General features: G+C 48.5%; 1 protein-coding gene across 11 annotated transcripts in view; it reads right to left on the reverse strand.

The window, feature by feature from the left end:
* CCDC187 (coiled-coil domain containing 187) overlaps window positions 1–16203 on the reverse strand; it is a 90064-nt gene that overhangs the window by 56668 nt on the left and 17193 nt on the right. For 10 of the 11 annotated variants that reach the window (XM_075905558.1, XM_075905567.1, XM_075905559.1 and 7 more), the window contains exons 9-14: window positions 13573–13701; window positions 11897–12630; window positions 11432–11526; window positions 10022–10686; window positions 8355–8454; window positions 894–1084 (exon numbers count right to left, since the gene is read on the reverse strand). In XM_075905558.1, coding sequence (XP_075761673.1) covers window positions 894–1084; window positions 8355–8454; window positions 10022–10686; window positions 11432–11526; window positions 11897–12630; window positions 13573–13701 — 1914 coding nt within the window. The remainder of the gene's footprint in view (window positions 1–893; window positions 1085–8354; window positions 8455–10021; window positions 10687–11431; window positions 11527–11896; window positions 12631–13572; window positions 13702–16203) is intronic. The other variant, XM_075905564.1, reaches the window with a different exon arrangement.

Below are 16203 nucleotides of genomic sequence, written 5' to 3' on the forward strand. Positions count from 1 at the left end.
CTTCCTATTGGTTGGAGATTGAGGATGAGGCCAAATAAATCATGCTGATTTGCTCACTCCCCTCCTAAATCCAATATTGCATATAAAATCTTGGGGGGCAACAGGGAAGCATCCTTAATAAGAGCAAAGTACCCTCTTTGGAGAAAGATTATCTGGGCTTGTTCTTTTGTCTCCGAAAATCCCTCAAAACAATGCACCATCTGCTACAGTTTGGCAAAAAGAAGCCAAGGTCTCCTCTGACAAACGCACACGCTTGCTATTGTTTGCTCCTTAACCCTTTCAACGGCAGACTTTCCCTTGTCTCTATGCAAACGTTTATTTAGAGTATCAAATGACATCGCTGTGCAGCATCAACCTTCCCCCAGGAATCCTCAGTTCAACTCTTGCCTCGGCCACTGACCTTGGTTAACTTGTTTAAAAGCTCCCTGCCTCAGTTTCCCCACCGGCACAACTGTCCCGGGTGTACCAAAGCAGGTGTTGGGAGGGTTACATCGTAAAGCTTTTTGAGATCCTCCAACAAAGCCTCCAGGGGCTACAAAAGCATACGACAATACAATAGCAGTAGCACAATCGGTGCGCTTCTTCTCAATGAGACATGTTTGTTACAGCTACAGCTGGCTACAAAAAAAAAGGAAGGATTTTTTTTCACAACAAAGCTCATGCTCTCCCTCTCCCCTTTTTGTGTGCGTGCCAGAGTTTGACATTTCAATGACCATTTTAGCGGAAACATCAACAATTCAAAAAACCTCTGACTACCCCGTGTCACAATTGGCATTGTCACCTTCCCTTCATGCAGGACAGGCAAGACCCTAGGGTATCGTGACAAAGTGCCTTAGCAATGCAACCAATAACTACTGCATTATGAGACCCTTCTTTGTTAAACCCCGTCTTACCCAAGTTGTCCTCAGTTTCTTTTTGCATCCCGATCCTTCGTGCTGGAAACGCGCAGGATTCGAATCCATGACTGAGAGATGCTCTGCGACTTCGCCTAGGAGAGGGTGAAATCATTTCGGCTTGATTCCAGGCTTCAGGAAGAGCATCAGCGATGGAGGGAGTCCTTTGATTTGCTGGATGTCTCTCTGGCCTGTGGCAAGCCCACAACAAAATACACGTTGGATGTCAGATGTGAGTGCGAGAAATCCTTACAAATTATATATAATGTGAACGAGAAAACATGTATAATGGGGTCAGAAATTGACCTCAAATTTGTCTTGGATTAAATCAATAGAAGCTAGATTTATACCAATATTGTATATACAATCTGGAAGAAGTGGGCAACCATGAAGCATCCTTAATATGAGCAAGGGCTTTTTCAAAGTACCCTCTTTGGAGAAAGTGGATTTTGTGTCAACTTGCCTTTCAATGCTGGGCCTGATTCTGCATTTCTCAATGAACCCTGGGGGAGCAAAGGATGGAAGCTACATGTAGCGTCACTAGAAACCCTTCCCCCAGTCTCCTGAGGAAATAGCGAATGCAGAAATGGACACAGAAAACCTTTTGCATGACTCCAGAATCTCGCTGCCTAAAACTGCTTCAGGCTGTCATAACGATAAGACTGTGATTCTCGAATGCCTTTCATGTGAGGATCTCTAAGCACCTTACAAACAGGAATGAGTAAACCTGTGAGGTAATGAATTTGCTACTGCTTATATTGTCCACAGGCCCAGATCAGGGCCTCATTTTGTTAGGTGCTAGACACACACGCACGCACATGCACACGCACACGCACACACACACGCACACACACACACGCGCACACATACACACACACACACGCTGTCCTGAAGAGCTTACAGTCTATGGATAATGATTCCCATTTTACAGATGGGAAAACAGAGGCAGGGGCAAAGCAACTTGGCAGAAGCCATGCAGAGTCACAAAATGGTGACGCTTGTCTAGGATTCCTCCTCCTGAAGGTGTGCTCAGAACTCTCAGCAAGAAGTTTTACTAAACGGCAACAAACCAATTAGGAGCCTGGGAAACAGCAGCAGACCAGAGGAAAAGCATGGTCATGGGAATAAGAGCAAAGGAGTAGGCGGTCAGAGTCCTCTGTTCTATTCCCAACTCCATTTGAGACACCCGTGGAAAATCACCTGATCTCTGTCAGCTTCCACACCTATAAAACAGACCAGCAAAACTGGCATTTCCAATTAGATTCCATTAGCAAATACGTTAGAAGCAGAGAGACTGATAGGAGTAGAGCGTTTTATAGTGGGTTATAAACACACCACAAGAAAGTGTGTTAGCGAGCTATAAGCAATTTGCTGGACTTTGTACCAATGGGGTAACCAGTTAGTAAAATGTTACTTTTATTTGTTAACCCTTTTATAAACGGAAGCTTCACATAGCATTGGACCAAAAATCATACCCAACCCCCCCCAACCTTGAGAAGCTAAAGAGGCACCTAGTTCCCTATCCCATTTACTGCTTCCTCAGAGCTGGATTTTTCAGCGCTCCTGAAAATGGAAATAATGACCCTGCTGTTCCGAGGCTGAATCGATTAGAGCGTCATTGTGCAATCCAGGCTCCGTTGGGGTGTCCTTTTTCCACCTCCACGTGTCAGGATGGACACCAAATGAAATTAATGGGTAGCAGGTTTAAAACTAATAAAAGAAAGTTCTTTTTCACACAGCGTATAGTCGACCTGTGGAACTCCTTGCCAGAGGAGGCTGTGAAGGCTAGGACTATAATAGCCTTTTATGGACCTAACCTCCATGAAATTATCTAGCTTCTCTTTAAACTCTATTAGCCAGGGGATAAAATGGTGTCCTTGGCCTCTGTTTGTCAGAGGCTGGAGAGGGATGGCAGGAGACAAATCGCTTGATCATTGTCATTGTCTTCGGTCCACCCTCTCTGGGGCACCTGGTGCTGGCCACTGTCGGCAGACAGGATACTGGGCTAGAAGGACCTTTGGTCTGACCCAGTACGGCCGTTCTTATGTTCTTATGTTATGTTCTTATGATGGGACGTGTTTACAAAGCTCTTGGAAATGCTCTCAGGCAAGGGGCGAGGGAAAGGCAAAGTATCTCTCTGTATCACGGTTCTAGGACTTGTGGTGAACATGGCTGGGCCCTGCCACAGGGGTAAATGCCTTCATAGGGTGAATCGTGCCGAAGGAGGACGTAGGGATGTGAAAAGTTACCCAGTTAACCTGATGTTAACCCGTTTCGGTTCACCAGTAACAGGTGGCAGCTGGAGCAGCTCTCTGACTGCCACAGACTGGGGCTGCTTCAGCCCCACAGGGGACCGCTGCAGGTATGGGCCGCTTTCCTTCAGAGCAGCCCCTGTCAGCAGCAGGCCAGGCGCCCCACAGAGCAGCCTCAGTCTGTGGGGAGCCCATGCCCGCTGTGGACAGGGGTTACTCTGGCAGGGGCTGGCAGCTGGAAGCCAGTAGCTAGCAGCAGCGCAAGGCGAAGGATGGGAACCCCATGAGCTACTTCGTCCAGGCTGGAGTGGTCCCCCCTCCTGGATCCCGCTTAGTCGATTAACTAGTTAAATGTTAGGTCGACCTAATGTTTAACTGGTTAACTGATTAACCAGGATTTTACATCCCTACTAGGAAGCTCAATGAACTGCTTTTTCCTGTGATCCTGGCCACCACACAAACTAGGCGGTCCAAGTAGATCAGCTATTGATCTAGAAGCTCCATGTACACCACCTCCACGAGGGTATTCGCTCCCGGTGCTGTAGCCTGGTTCACACCCTTGAGCCAGAAAATTACCACGCTAGGAAGTGCCAATGTAGACTTAGCCTCAGGACACTGCTAGTCTGGATTTGAGCTGCGCATCTCCAAGCACAAAGATGCCTGTTGGCAGCGAGGACACAGAGTCCACGGGGCATTTTTAAGAAACCAGCACAGAGCTTACTAAAAAGATTAGGCAGGCACACGTGAAAATGGGCAGCTATTGATCTAGCAGCGGCTCCAACAAGATAGGGAGACCGAGTCAGACTGAAATATTGACAGATGGTTTTTGTACACAAAAAAATGAATGTGGAAATGTTGGGTTTTTTAATCAGCAATCAGCTTAGGGAAATCCCATTTCATTTTTTTCCATGAATAAGCTTTTCCTTTGTTTTTCCTGTCACCGAGTGACCCAGAATAACTGAACTGAGTAGAGGGGCTCTTACCAACTTGTGCCTTGGATGGAGTCTGTCCCGAGAAAGTGGGGACAAAGCTGGAGGAGGAAAAGAGGGGAGGGGGTTTCTCAGGAAGAAATTCTGATGTTTGTCTCTGGCAAATCCCTGGGCCTGGTCTCTGAATTAGCATTTTGTGTCTTAGAAACATAGAACACTACAACTGGAAGGGACCTCGAGAGTCATTGAGTCCAGTCTCCTGACCTCACGGCAGGACCAAGCACCGTCTAGATCAGAGCTACTCAACTTTGGAAGCCCCGGGGACCACAATGATACTCACAGCACATGCCACGGGCTGCAACTTAAGTGTGGTTGCATAGACGTGCAAATAGCTTCTTCACACTGGCAGGCATGAATACAAAGATTAAGGCAAGACTACACAACACACAGGCCCCATTTAAGTCAGTTCTGCTGATATTAATAACATGCAATATTGACCCGACTTCCACCCATATGACAGCACTTTTCCGTTAAAAGCATTTGTGGAAAATCATGCCAGTCTAGACGTAGCCTCAGAGTGTAACTTCCAAAATTGCCATTCTTAGCCCCTTCCCTCTTTAGTTAAACGTACATCTCTGGGTGTTATATAACAAATACACACATATGCACTCCAAGCTAAATCTGCAGAAATTATAATTTCTCTCTCCCCCTGCCCCGAACTTCGGGAGTAAAGTGAGTGAAAACAATTAGTGTAAATGAATCTATAGTATCCAATTGGCTAAACCACACTTTAATCCTCTGCGAAAAGGAGATCAGTAGAGATTTAACTAGGTACTCATAAAGATAATCAATTTAGTCTACTTCTGTCAATGCCATATGTCATGCCAATGCATGTTCTGCAGAAGAACAGTGGGGAGGGAAGGAAGACCTGCATATTACTTTTCCAAATGTTTGTGGGATAAATAACCCCCTAAAAGTAACGTGTCTTTAGACACAGACGTTCATTTATAGCTCTGAACATAATGCTCTGTAAACAAAGTCTGGTGCTGGTACTAAAGGAATTGTTGGTTTTAAATGCCCCCATTCCGTTCCCATCCTCTCTGCAGATCACTGTACATGCGAGCAGGAATCACCAGGAAGAAATGGTTCCTGACGCCTGTCACAATTATTTGACACAAGTAGGAGTTTTGCTTGGATGAGGAAGATCCATCGGTCCCAATCCTACCAGGTGATCCGGGCTAGGATTTCAAGGGGAGTTGGACATCTAGGCCCATTAGGCATCTGGAAAAAAATCCCCCCTGAAATTATTCCAAGTTGAGGGTACTCAGCACCTCGCAGGACTGCGCCTGCTGTTCATTTCACACACACACATCCCAGAGCTTTCAGCATACTTTCTCCAAACAGAAACGTGGCTGCAGAGTACAGAGACTGGCCAATATGCAGAGATCCATCATAGAACACTGGAACTGGAAGGGACCTCGAGAGGTCATTGAGTCCAGTCCCCTGCCCTCACGGCAGGACCAAGCACCATCTAGATCAGCCCTGACAGGTGTCTGTCCAACCTGCTCTTAAATATCTCCAGTGATGGAGATTCCACAACCCCCCTAGGCAATTTATTCCAGTGTTTAACCGCACTGACAGAAAGTCCAACCTAAATCTCCCTTGCTGCAATTTAATCCCATTGCTTCTTGTCCTATCCTCAGAGGTTAAGGAGAGACATAAGGATCTTGCACAAAAGGGTTTTTTTGCCCAAAACGGAAGCAGCTACACGGCTTCTTTTTGTGCAAAAACCCCTTGCACAAAAAGAATGGGCAGAAAATATGCTAATGACATCGCGACTCATGTTAATGAGTCCCTCGTTAGTATATTTTCTGCCGCAAAAACTTGCAGTGTAGACAAAGCCTATGTCTTCTCTTTTCTAGACTAAACAAACCTAGATGCCCTCTAGACCATAACGTTAAGCTTGGCACTAACGTTTTCCGAAATTTAGAAAACGGCGACTCAAGGTTCTGACTGTAAGTGGGACAACTGGGCTTCATATTCACAGGGATCTCTGGTAAGGGATTTTTAAGCAATGAATTTCCCTTTTGCCTGCAAAATTCTCATTGTGTTATGCTCACAGAAGAGGCCTGGACACAGGAGCTGGGATGCTGTGGAGGCTCATTACTTTTCGGGATCAGGACCAAGGGCTGCAAGTTAGGGTCGGAGGTGTGCTCCCCACGACAACGCGTGCTGTGACATCTAACTATGCTGGGCAGGGGCTCTGACAGCCTCCACGGGCCTCTGAACAAGGTGTGGGGGGGGGGAGGTTCGCACTCGTGGAAGGGGCAGGGACAGGGAAGCCAGCCCTGAGCGCCACCTGGAGCGCACCATGCCGGCCCCCAGGCAGCCCTCAGTGCCACCCAGAGCCCGGCACGCTCTCCCCCAGCCCTCTGCACTGCCCGGAGCACGCAGCACGGTGCTCCAGCAGAGATTTAAAGTGCCCAGGGCTCTGGCTCTCTCCCCCTGCACCCAACATCCCTCCCGGAGCCTGTATCCTGCACCTCAACTCCCTGTGCCAGGCTCAGCTCAGAGCCCCTCCCACACTCCAAATCCTTTCGCCCAAGACCAGAGACCACATCCCCCTCCATCACACCCCCGCCTGATAAAAGGGAGTGATGGGGGAGGGAGGGAGGATGGAACGAGCAGGGGCGGGGCCTTGGAGAAAGGGGGCGGGGCCAGCATATTTGGGTTTGAGGTGGATCCTGGATTACTCCTTGATTGCACTTACATTCAAAAGTGATCTCATGCTTAAAACGGTTGGAGAACGCTGCTCTAAAGGGGTCTGCAGGTTAACAGCGCTCCCTAGTGGGCAATCATTGAACTGTACCCGGAAGATATTACCTTTGCGGGGCCAAATCCTGCCAGGCCTTCGGGAGGGCGTTGGGTGCTCTCCCTCCAGTGAAATGAATGAGACAAAGGGCCCCAGCCCTCTGCAGGATTGGGCCCACCACTTACTAAGTCGCCTGATCTAGCATAAAAGGGAGGCTTTCTCTCGCCTCATCTTCATGCCCCCGATCCAGCAGCGCTCGATGAGCATGAGGGGATCCGTCGTTCCCCAGGTCCGCCGCGGGGAGGGCAAGAGATGAAGGTGAGAAAGCAGGAAAAACGTTCCAGTGCTCAGGGGTGTTAAGAAAGTCACTTTGGGTAGGTCTGCCCTGCCGTTACACACCCACAGCTGGCCCATACCAGCTGCCTCGGGCTCTCGGGGCTCGGGCTATACAAGGCTGTTTCACTGAGATGTAGAGGTTTGGGCCCAGACTGGAGAGGTTTGGGTCAGATTCTAGGACCCTGCGAGGTGGCAACATCCCAGAACTTGGGCTGACGTTGGTTCTCCCCTCCCACCACATCCCCTTCGCCCTAACTCAGCTGGCCTGGGCCAGTCGTGGGTGTCTGACTGCAGCTAGAAATACCTTTGGGGGGCTGTGGAATCCCCGTCGTGGGAGGTCTTTAAATACAGGTTGGACAGACCTCTGCCAGAAATGACTTATCCTGCTGCAGGGGGAGTACCGATTAGATGGCCTCCTGTTCTTCTAGCCCCACATTTCTGTCGAGATCCTGGGTGAGGTCTCGTAGCGGCGAGCCTGCCCCCCAGCCAACGGAGCCATGGCTACGTTCTCCTTTGATCACGCTAGCTCGAGGAAAGCCAAGACACGCACCCTCCGTTCCAGCTGCCTTCGGACCCCGGTGGTACAAACCCAACTCCTGGGCTGAGTTCTGCACAATCCCAGGTGTGGTAGGAATCCGGCACAACGCAACAGCTGAGTTTTGCTTTAAGTTTCTGGTCCCTAACCCTCTGCAGACTGTGCTACAAATGGCAGGCGATGGTTTAGCCCTGCTCTCCCTTCTCCAGGGCAGCTAAGGACTTCGAGCAGCATTGGGGTAATATTGGGGTGGCCATTTCGGAAAAGGAATTGGGGGGCGGATGGAGAGAGATTGAGAAATCCAAGTCCCAATCCCCTCTAAACTCCAGGGCATGTTTTGCTCAAGGTTCACACTTCGTGGATCAGGACCCTCATTTGAAAAGGCTGCTGTCCAAACTTTTCTATTGACCTGCTCGAGCTGTACAAATTGGTGACTCCCAATATGTGTCTGTCTTGTTGCAAAATCAGCCTGCTTGGCCGTTCTCTGAGTAAGGGGAAAAGAGCATCGGTACTCCGTGCTGAATTTGCTGCCATTGATTTGAACTGTATGTGTGCACAAAGCAGTTAACAGAGAATGATATAACCAGATTTGTTTACCTTCTAGTGAAGTATGTGGCAGATGGAGAAGCTATGCTGGCAATTGGCATGCTTCGCAGTAGGCACATTTCCACATCCGATTCCTTCTTTGCAATGAAACCTTTGAAAGAGACAAATGGACGTTTTTAATAAACACACTCGTCAAAGAAATGAAAATAGTTAGCCCATGTTCTTCTCCCTCTACTCACACAAGCACTGAGCTCTTATATGGGTCTCTTGATCCAAAGATCTCCAAGTACTTCAGAAAGCTGGGCTGGCATTATTATTCTCATTTTGCAAATGGAGAAACTGAGGCATGAGGTGTGGGGGCGGGAAAGGGGGGAGCCAGACATAGACCCCAGATCTGTAGCTTCACAGGTGCAAAGAAAGGAGACCAAACCCAATACCCTTATCCCAGTTTTCTAGAGTGAACTTCTCAATCCAGCCCGGCCCCTGGTATCCCGACTTCCTCCGTGTGCACAAGAGCATACGATGAACGGCTGGGGAATCTAATTTTATTCCCATGTCTAGAATTGCATACCCCACCCTCTTCTCAGCCAGCAGAGCAGGAGCAGTCTTTATTTTGGTGCAGCGTCGCGCTCCAAGCATCCGGTGGCCAGACATTTCCCTCCCCGCGCAGGATAATTCCCGCTAAGCCCATAGCCATGCAAACAGCTAACGTCACCATGAGAGCTGGCTGGGACTTTCTGATCTGAGAAGAGCTTCCCCAGAGTCTGATGGGCTCCGATCTGGTGATCCAGACAGCCCCTGCCTCTATTAACGGGGGTAAAATGTTCCCTTCATACTGCTACAACCAGAACCTGGCCCCTTCCAGCTCTTCTCTAGAGGGGGGTTTTCAAAGGCAAGAGGGACCATTGGAGGGTGGGCAGATGTCCCAATTGTATAGAGACAGTCCCAGGATTTGGGACTTTTTCTTATTTGGTGCCTATTCCCCCCACCTCCTGTCCCGATTTTTCACATTTTCTGGTTGGTCACCCTACAGTGTTGAACATCAATGGAAGCTGCATGGATCACTCTCACTTCATGCCTTTAAAACCTCCTGCAATGCTAACGCAACACCACGCCCCGCAATGCTAACGCAACACCACACCCCGCAATGCTAACGCAACACCACGCCCCGCAATGCTAACGCAACACCACGCCCCGCAATGCTAACGCAACACTACGCCCCGCAATGCTAACGCAACACCATGCCCCGTCATGCTAACGCAACACCACGCCCCGTCATGCTAACGCAACACCACGCCCCGCAATGCTAACGCAACACCACACCCCGCAATGCTAACGCAACACCACGCCCCGCAATGCTAACGCAACACCACACCCCACAATGCTAACACAACACCACACCCCGTCATGCTAACGCAACACCACGCCCCGCAATGCTAACACAATACCACGCCCCGCAATGCTATCACAATACCACGCCCCGCAATGCTAACGCAACACCACACCCCGCAATGCTAACGCAACACCACGCCCCGCAATGCTAACGCAACACCACACCCCACAATGCTAACACAACACCACACCCCGTCATGCTAACGCAACACCACGCCCCATCATGCTAACGCAACACCACGCCCCGCAATGCTAACGCAACACCACGCCCCGTCATGCTAACGCAACACCATGCCCCGCAACACTAACGCAACATCGCACCCTACCTTTGCACACATCCTTCTGGGTTTTCCCGTGCATCTCAGAATTGGAACTCCATGGTAACCCCTCAGTAACGGCAGCTGTGTCGGACAGAAGAGCCTGTATCTGTTCCTTCCTCTTCTGGGCTTCTGCTCCTTCGGGGCTAGGCAAGAAGAGAGTCTGATCCAGTCCATCTGGTGCACAGTCTAACAGCGTCCGTAAGCCATTAGGGCTTGGAACACCCAGGATGTTCATGGTCCTGTTTCTCTCACTCTTAGGCATCTTGGGCTTGGGGCATGGAGAAGCCCAACGGGGAGGTTCTACAGATTCCTCTCCTCTGTTGCCACCAGGGTCTTGCAGCCTGCTTGTTCTCCTCAGCCTTTCCGTTGCTGCCTCAATCCGCTCACCAAGCTCCGTGGCTAGGGAGTGAATGGCCTTCACTCGATCCCGTGTGCTTTTATAGGGAGGGCGGCTGGAAGTGTCCGCAGAAGCTGAGTCCTTGAGGCCAGATTTTGCAGTTTTCAGTGCAAGGAGAAAGCCCTGAGGAGGTTGGTACCACGTTGGCAAAGGGCTGACTGCCAGGTCTTTAAGGTTCAAAGGGCTGAGATCCCCACTTTCAGATGCCAGGGAAGAAGGAAAATCGAATGTCTCTGCTGCTTCGGGTGGCCGAGCTGTCTTTGGAAGTAAGTCTCTGTTTAAATACAAAGAGAAGCCACATCAGGGCAGGAAGTAAGATACAATCACAGAGGTCAGCCTGACCTTTAAAGGACACCAGACAAAGAATTAGGCAGTTCACGAGACAGAAAGATTTATGTTCTATATAGATTAGAAAATTCTGGATAAATCCAGGACCGAAGAGGTACCACGAGGTACCTATGAAGTATTACTCTCTTCCTATCGGCAGGCTGGTAAACTAAAGTTCCATCGACGGAGCCATGTAAATTAGTTTATTCGGCATAGTCAAAGAAGTGGGGATTTAAATAATCTCTGCTTCATTAAAATAAACATGGCCGCCGTGCTGTGCCGACGATGAGCTGATCCGACACAGCGCGGCAGTATAAACGCGGATCTGTCGGCTGGGGAAGCCTTTGCGACTGATCCTGTAAACCTCCTTTCACGAGGCATAAGGGATCAGTCGGCAAAGGTTTCCTTGGCCGACAGATCCGCATCTAGACTGCTGCGCTGTCGGATCAGCTGATCGTCGGCACAGCGCGGCGGCCATGTTTATTTTAATGAAGCGGGGATTATTTAAATACCCACTTCTTTGACTATGCCGAATAAACTAATTTACCTAGCTGTTGGCACTCTGCTAACCAGTTGGGCAGCCTTTGAATTTCTCCTGAGTGGCTGTACCAGTGCACAGCTTACAGGAAACACTAACGCTAGGGAAAGGGCTTAAGAGATGCACATTTATATCTTGATGGCTCATAAAATACCTCCTTCCCTGCTCCTCACTTCTCAATAAAGCATGTGATGTTCTAGGCACCCACTCCGTAAAATTCCTTTCCGGGCTCCTTTTCGTTGTCTGTTCCTGAAATGAAAGAGGAACTATGAATGTGATTTCTAAATATCTATGGATCAACAAAACACGGTTTAGTCTTTCACGCCACCTAATAGCTGGTCTACATAATCAGATAAGAGTCTACTACAGAGCCAAGCAGAGACATTATTCTTTCAGTTCAAGCTGCGGAAGCTCATGCTTTTGCATCCAATGATCAAGAGTTCCAACCCCACGGATAACCCCAGAAGGGATCATCACCATTAAAATTTTAATGCCTGTATTTATCCAGATTTGACTCCATTTATACAAACACTTAAATTGCCTCCAAACACAGAACCGCGGTATTTTTTTTCCCGCTCTATCACCATCCTTGTTCATTTATTTTCCTTTCTGTACTTACCTGGGCAAGTTTATACTGAGAACTTTGTGTTGCACGCACAGTTTGCCTGTTTAAAGTTTGTGCCACCCTGGAACATGGTTTCTTTGCAAAAGCTTCCTTCTGTTTCCTGTACAACTCCTGCAGTCTCTGAGCTCTTGTCTCTCTGGCCTGCTTGAAAGACTTTTTCTCTTCTAGGTTTTTCTTCTTTCTTTCCTCAACCTTTCGGTGCATAAATTCATGCACTTCTTCCAGGCTGTAGGAATGCGATTTCCTGACATTTATACTCTTTTTAGCAGGCTGATTAACATTTTCCTTCTCCAATACTTTCTGTCCTGGGCTGTTTGAGCCATTTCTTCTTGGAAGAGATGCACTTTTTCCTCTGTGGCAATTTCTTGGCTCTATTCCAGTTCTCATTAATGAGGACCTGGTCTTGTCTCTGCTGTAATCAGAGGGAGTTATGCCATTGATTTTAGTTGAAGAAGGATTGGTTTCTGGACGCGACTTTGGATCTTCTGCGTTTCCGGTGGTGGTACCTTTCTGTTGCTTTGAACTTCTGTATTCCTCACAAGATTGGTTTGGCAAATGTAGATCCCTTAATATTTGCTTTGCATCTCTGCTCAGTGCATTTTCAGTGGACCTGCCTGCTGTAGTCTGATAGCTTTCCTGCGGAGGGCTGTTCCCCATGTGATCACTTCCACCACTTTCTCTAGAGCTTTGTTCCCTCTGTGGGGTTGTTATAAATTCTTTACCAGGTTCTGTAACAACATTTTAAAGCAACAGTTAGTTAGTTGGTTATTTACAAATATATTAGAAGCAAGAGGAAGACCCAGGACAGGGTAGGCCCATTGCTCAGTGAGGAGGGAGAAACAACAACAGGAAACTTGGAAATGGCAGTGGTGCTTAATGATGTCTTTGTTTCGGTCTTCACCGGGAAGTATGATGATGAAGGAATGCCTAATGGAGTGAAAGCTAGTGGAAATGGGGTAAGTTTAGAAGATTTTTTTTAAAAAAGAACAAGTTAAAAATTACTTAGAAAAGTTAGATGTCATCAAATCACCAGGGCCTGATGAAATGCATCCTAGAATCCTCAAGGAGCTAATAGAGGAGGTGTCTGAGCCATTAGCTATCACCTTTGAAAAATCATGGAAGTTGAGAGAGATTCTAGAAGACTGGAAAAGGGCAAATCTAGTACCCATCTATAAAAAGGAAAATAAGAACAACCCAGGAAACTAAAGACCAGTCAGTTTAACTTCTGTGCCAGGAAAGATAATGGAGCAAGTAATTAAGGAATTCATCTGAAAACATCTGGAAGAAAATAAGGTGATAGGTAACAGCCAGCATGGATTTGTAAAGAACAAATCATGTCAAACAAATCTGATAGTTTTTTTTGAGAGGATAACGAGTCTTGTGGATTAGGGAGAAGCGGTGGACGTGGTATACCTAGACTTTAGTAAGGCATTTGATATGGTCTTGCATGACCTTCTTATCAATAAACTAGGCAAATACAACTTAGATGGGGCTACTATAAGGTGAGTGCATAACAGGCTGGATAACCGTTCTCGGAGAGTAGTTATTCAGTCATGCTGGAAGGACATACCGAGTGGGGTTCCTCAGGGGTCTGTTTTAGGACCAGCTCCATTATAAAAGACCCTGATCTCTCCCCTGTTCCATAACCTAGAAGTTACAAGTAACTGTACCAGAGTCATTTTGCGGGCTCTGCTCTTCAAACATGCTCCCCAGCTTTGGAAATTTAGGAGGAGGCCCAAGCAACTTTTTCACCAGCTTCTGACCTTCTCGCCAGGCAGAAGCCCCAAACAAGCTGGATCCTGCAAAACAAAATACAGACGTGGGCTTTCTTTCTTCAAATGAATGAATGAATTCAATTAAAACAAAGCCAGTGGGAGGGGCTTTTGACTTTTCTCAGGAGCTAGTTTCAGGGGCCCGCACTCAGGATGCTATGGGAAGGAAAGGAGTGTTAGAACTGGTCACATTTTTTCATTCACTTGTTGACATTCATCAGACTGTAAAATGTGAGGCCGCTAGAATTTTAGAATGTTAGGGTCCATTTGCAGCAGGGGTGGGGAACCTAATGCCCCTGGCGTGCCTGGATCCTCCCCTTCCTCAAGGGCTGGCTCAGGGAGATTTTTTTTCCCCTTCTCACTTGTGTGCAGCCCCCAAGTGCTATTTCTGTGGGTCAGCGGCTCCCAGGTTAAAGCGACTGGGACTTTTCAGTTTAGAAAAGAGGAGACTGAGGGGGGATATGATAGAGGTCTATAAAATCATGAGTGGTGTGGAGAGGGCCGATAAAGAAAAGTTATTTATTAATACCCTAAATAGAAGAACTAGAGGACACCAAATGAAATTAATGGGGAGCAGGATTAAAACGAATAAAAGAAAGTTCTTCTTCACACAGCGTCTAGTCAACCTGTGGAACTCCTTGCCAGAGGAGGCTGTGAAGGCTAGGACTATAATAGAGTTTAAAGAGAAGCTAGATAATTTCATGGAGGTTAGGTCCATAAAAGGCTATTAGCCAGGGGATAAAATGGTGTCCTTGGCCTCTGTTTGTCAGAGGCTGGAGAGGGATGGCAGGAGACAAATCACTTGATCATTGTCTTCGGTCCACCCTCTCTGGGGCACCTGGTACTGGCCACTGTCGGCAGACAGGCTACTGGGCTAGATGGACCTTTGGTCTGACCCAGTACGGCCGTTCTTATGTTCTTATGTTCTTATGTTCCCCCTCCCCAGCATTGGGGAACCCGCACTGGTGCTCCAGCGACACGCCCCTCCTGCCGCGCGCACTGTGGGACTGATGCGCCAGCAATGGCTCCCTGCTGTGGAGGGAGGAGCCCGCATCTCACGGGCCGGAGTCAGGCCAGCTGGAGCCGGATCTGATCCACAGGCTGCTGCCTGGCAGGGGAGGAAGCAGCTTCAGGTGCTACCGCTCCCCGCCCCTTGGCTAGTGCAGTAAAGTGCTGCCTGGAGGCTTTTCCCCCACAAAACCTCCCAGCCCAGGCCCCCCTGGGCACCGGTGTGTGAGGGGGATCCGGGGAGTGTCTCTCTGCTTCGCACTCAAGGGCTGACTCAGGGAGATTTTTTTTCCCCCTTCTCACTTCTGTGCAGCCCCCAAGTGCTATTTCTGTGGGTCAGCGGCCCCCGACGCAAACAAGGCCCCCGCCCCTGACTTACAGCCTGGCATCGTGCCGCCTCCAGCAGCCTGCAGACACACACGAGGAAGTGGGCTAGAGCGAGACCCGGAGGCTGACAGGATTAAGGGGTTCTCCACATAGGAGACTGAACCCTGGTTTTGCACCATCTGCCTGTGACGGTTAAAAGCATTTTGCTGAAACCTGAGACCCCGAATCCCTGAGGATCCTAGATACAGAAAAGCTTGTGAGTTTCCCAAGCGATATCTGTTCACAGGTGCTGCAGGGGCTTGAGCACAATGGGCTGCAGAAGGTATCGGAGCGGGGGGGAGGCTAGTAACAGCGTGACCACCTGTCCTGGCTTTCCCAGAGCACGAGGTTTTTGGAGACAACCCTCTGGAGACATTTGTAAGGGTGCTTGGTACATGCTGCCAGCTGTCCAGTGGTGAGCTCTGGGGCTCCTCCCAGATGCTCCATTCTTATTTATTTATTTTTGTGCCTCAAAGGTGGGAACCGTGGATGTTTAACGAGAACATGCTTTTATTTTCGATTCTTTCAACCTCAGTGGGGTAAACTAATTTGTTTTTAAACAGGTGAGAATCAGCAGGATACAGTGGAGAAGAATCAATGGGCCATACAGCATAAGAGGCTGTGTATAATGCAAAAATAAATGATACCGCAAGAGGCACAAATGAATAATTCTTCCTTAATAGGTGGTGCCACATAATAGACCACATTTATCAAAGTTTTACTTCATAATTTCAGATTATATTCATGGGATGCCAATACGCCCACTGGTATAATTATGTATTTATGCCAAACACCTCACCAGAGGAGTGTGAAGTTGGCTAAACAGACGGATTTTGTCCACTTGCCGAAAGCCCCGGAAATTTTCCATGGGTGAAAGGTTTTAACAAAGTTCTGAAGAGGTTTGACCGGGACGATTCTGTCGAGGTGAAACAGACCTTCCTGGGCCAGATTCACAAGGCAACAAAAGATGCAGGTGGGTGCCAAGTGGCGAAAAAGCAAATGCCCCCATAGATCCATGTGGGCTTTGGGCAGGGCATGGGAATCCCCGCTGGAGGACAACTACCCCTGTTAGCTCTGAGCAGGTGAGTGTGCTAGAAACAGAGGGCAGCCACGATGGAGCAAGCAGAGGAGAAGCTAGTCACTCCGAATTAGGGA

Source organism: Pelodiscus sinensis, chromosome 22 (genome assembly GCF_049634645.1).
Source record: "Pelodiscus sinensis isolate JC-2024 chromosome 22, ASM4963464v1, whole genome shotgun sequence".
NCBI classification, from domain to species: domain Eukaryota; kingdom Metazoa; phylum Chordata; order Testudines; family Trionychidae; genus Pelodiscus; species Pelodiscus sinensis.